Source organism: Oncorhynchus clarkii, chromosome 12 (genome assembly GCF_045791955.1).
Source record: "Oncorhynchus clarkii lewisi isolate Uvic-CL-2024 chromosome 12, UVic_Ocla_1.0, whole genome shotgun sequence".
Classification (NCBI taxonomy): domain Eukaryota; kingdom Metazoa; phylum Chordata; class Actinopteri; order Salmoniformes; family Salmonidae; genus Oncorhynchus; species Oncorhynchus clarkii.
This window is the reverse complement of record NC_092158.1, coordinates 10,715,463-10,718,979: the sequence shown is the minus strand read 5'-3', so window position 1 is coordinate 10,718,979 and position 3,517 is coordinate 10,715,463. Positions and strand designations below refer to the sequence as shown.

The window sequence follows — 3,517 nt, the reverse complement described above, 5'->3', positions numbered from 1 at the left end:
TCGTGGAGTCCTCTAGTCCTCTAGCACAGTGAACTTCCATGTCCACAGACTAGAGCAGCAGCACTGCATGAAGTAGTAGTCTTTAAAGTGTTGGCCCCAGTCAGAGGGACGCAGACAGCATCCATCCATCCTCACCATGTCTTCCCAATAGACTGAATATGCTCCTTAGCCTTCATTCTCAGAGACGCAATACTAGAATTACGAGGATCCGTCTCTTCCATGACTAACTTGTCCATGTACCCAGCCACGGCGCACTGGTATGGGGGTGGAGGAAGAGGGCGCGTAGAACCAATGTGAGGCAGGTTATGGTGTCCAAAACTGGGGGAGTTGAGGAAGGCTGGAGGGGAGTAGCTAGAGGCTCCTGGGAGGCCCTGAGAGGAGCTGGTAATGAAGCCGGGTAGGGACTGCAGTGGGGTGGAGGTGATGGCAGTGCTGAGCCATGGCTCCAGCTGCAGTCCGGAGCCCAAGGACTGGGAAGGGGAGCGGCTGAAGGACAGGAGAGAGGAGGTGTCCTGAAGCTTAATGGAACTCACCTCCAGCTTCTCCTGGCGACGCCACTTGGCCCGACGGTTCTGGAACCACACCTGAGATGGAAGCATCACAACATTCTGATTAGACATTTTAGAATCATAACAACATTCTGATTAGACATTCTGGAACATTACTAAATTCAAAATTAGATCTTCTAGAACTCACACAACATTCTGATCAGTCATTCTGGAACCACACAACATTCTGATCAGTCATTCTGGAACATTCTGAAGTTCAATATTATGAGAACGGGAAAGGATGATTTCATGCTAAAACAGGATTTCAGGGCCATTTTGAACAAATCATGACAATATTGAAATAGCCTACATTTAACCCTATCAATGATAACACAGCTGTAGGAAAGATGAAAGAAAATCAGTCAATCAGGGAGCTTATCTACTGAAACTTGTCATCTTCCAAAAAATGTTCCTGCGTCAAATCAAATAAACTCAATTGCCTAATTCTCCAAACATGAAGTAAAACTTTGTTCGGGCTATTTGAGAAAGAGTTTATTTGCATTTAATATCTATAATGGGAAAACATATTGAATATTAATGTTGAGTCCTCCTTGGTGTAATAAATTAGTTATTGTCATGTCATTAATACATATTGGACATTTTATCGAGAGAAAAAATCGCGTTCATAATCAAAATAATGTTGAACATTTTTTTAATTGAATTGCTTGATATGACTAACTGAAAATATTAACAAATATAGACCTAATATATATATTATATATATATATTGATGGCTACATGTTTTAAATAAATTGAGAATTAGCGATGATAGTGAAATGCTTAAGAGAACATCTATATGGCGTAATTTTGCCTATTTTAAAAAGTATATAGGACCTAAACTAAATGAGACGTTTTAAGAAAAATTAACACATTTTTACATAATTTAACGAGTTATATTAGACCAATTGAATACATTTTCAATTGATAACATTCTATGTGATGCTAGTTTCAAATACAAACGTTTAAAATATCAATTAACGGTCTGTCATCATCAAATATCCAGCGGTTAATATCCAAGTAGCCTATACTTACTAATATGTGACAGTTGACTAAGTACATTACCTACAAGTTAATAAACTGAAGTGGGACTTTGAATTGAGGAATTATGCCTAATACTGACATTATTGTTGTACAGGCCTAATTGTAAAAAGCTGACTATTCAAGTCCAGGCAATTAATGCTTCTTTCATGAGCCACGCATTAAAAAAAATATTATTTGAGAATCATAAATTAATGTCCCACAAATAAGAGAAAGGTTTTGTGGAATATTGGAAATTCAGTTGAGCCCCGTAATAAAATCTAACTTTCTGTTTTCTTTTAAAGACAGAATCGAACATCATTACCACTGTAACGAGTCTGTCAAGTTGGCTCATATCTATATTACCTGCACTCGAACCTCCGGAAGATTCACTTTCATCGCGAGCTCCTCTCTGCTGTAGACGTCAGGATAGTGCGACTTCTCGAACGCTCTCTCCAGCTCATGCAGCTGAAAGGTTGTGAACGTAGTCCTGTTGCGCCGGTGCTTTTTCTTTGGGTTATCATCATCGGACAGTTTATCCTCCCCGTCGGGTAAATCAGGACTAACAGAGGCCCCCGAACTGCTGCAGCAGACACCTAAAAACACATTATAGGCTAGATCAATATATGAACTTCTAAAAGTGTATTTGCCTTTATATGTGACTTTTTACTCTTTGATTCAAAAGTCTACTGGCACATATTTATAAACATGGAATAAATAGCCTACTGGTGTGAAAAATAAAATGTTGAATCAATCAAGATTGAACCATTTTGAATCACCTTTTTAACAAGGCCTCTAGTTTAATACACATTGCAGTGTCACTTACTGTCAAAACGTTCCGTGTTGTGTTCTTTCTTCAGGGATGACATAATTGCGTTCCCTCTCCGCTCGGCGAGTTTCCCCGATGATCCATTGTATGAGACAGATTGATTATATATGTTTTCGTCTTTAAATCCCAATATTGCTTCAATACTGTGAACCCTCGCTGCTGCGGTGTTATGGTTATTGCCGGGGTTCCGGACGAAACACGCAGAAGGTGACAGGCGCTCTTCCATGACTTCAGGAGTTGAACCAAGTAGCCACATTTGATGAAAAAATAATAATCTCAAACTAAATTGAAATGACACTGATTAACAAATGTAGCCTAAACTCAAGAGACATGTACTTTTAAAACAAAGTTTTAAGTGTTCAGAATGAATAGCAAAATGTTTTTATAGAATGAAACACTAAATGTTAAATAGATTGAAACAACAATTCCGGTTGTTTTGTTGAAATAAAAATCGAATTGAAAAAGTTAGTAAGCATCCGTGGCATCTGAGTAGTAGAGGCACCTGTTAGTCTACTAGCTGACACTCCAGTAGTGGTCTTGTCTCATAGAGGAGGCTGTATCTTCTGGGGTTTATAAAGTACTCCTTATGGTAAGACCCCCTTCACTCCGCCCATGTGACAGCCCCCACCTCCCCACCAAGACACGTAAAAGGGGGGTTGTCATGTTCGATTTTCCCCAGCCATGGGTTTAGGGGTAACTACATTGTCCCCATTGAACCAATGCACCAATGCTGAGCTAGGCCACTAACCCCTCCCCAAGACAAGTCTTCTGCCCTGCCTGCCTGTCAGTCAGTCAGTGTTGGTTTATAAACCGCCTTACATAAATCTTAAAACCATATCTCCAGATGTCATGGTTTGTGTCCCAAATACCACCCTTTTCCTTATTCCCTTATATGGTGCACTACTTTTGGCCATTGGCCCAAAGAGCTCTGTTCAAAAGTAAAGATCTATGTAGGCCGGGGATAGGGTGTCATTTGGAATTTACAGGCCATGCTCATGATGGCCTGTAAAAGGAGCAGGTTGGGTAAGAGATTATGGCTTAAGGTAGTCAGAGAACAAAATCATAATTACAAGATGTTCAGTCACGACGAAGGATTTACAAGATGTCAGATTAATGTTTGACT

At 39.9% G+C, this 3,517-nt stretch overlaps 1 protein-coding gene across 1 annotated transcript; it reads right to left on the bottom strand.

Annotated features, from left to right (window-relative positions):
- LOC139421854 (retinal homeobox gene 3) lies at positions 1-2,909 on the bottom strand. Its single transcript, XM_071172982.1, has 3 exons — positions 2,392-2,909; positions 1,932-2,161; positions 1-584 (listed from the first exon to the last, which is right to left on the bottom strand). The coding sequence occupies exons 1-3, from the start codon at positions 2,648-2,650 to the stop codon at positions 132-134; spliced, it is 942 nt and encodes a 313-aa protein (XP_071029083.1). The 5' UTR covers positions 2,651-2,909; the 3' UTR covers positions 1-131.
- Positions 2,910-3,517: the final 608 nt, after the last annotated feature.

Bases quoted from the DNA above. Each gene is read 5' to 3' on its own strand.
- LOC139421854 (XM_071172982.1), bottom strand. From the start codon at position 2,650: ATGTGGCTACTTGGTTCAACTCCTGAAGTCATGGAAGAGCGCCTGTCA. The intron at 2,162-2,391 runs GTAAGTGACACT...ATGTGTTTTTAG, and splicing joins CAACACGGAACGTTTTGACA to GTGTCTGCTGCAGCAGTTCG. The intron at 585-1,931 runs GTAATATAGATA...CTTCCATCTCAG, and splicing joins TTCCGGAGGTTCGAGTGCAG to GTGTGGTTCCAGAACCGTCG.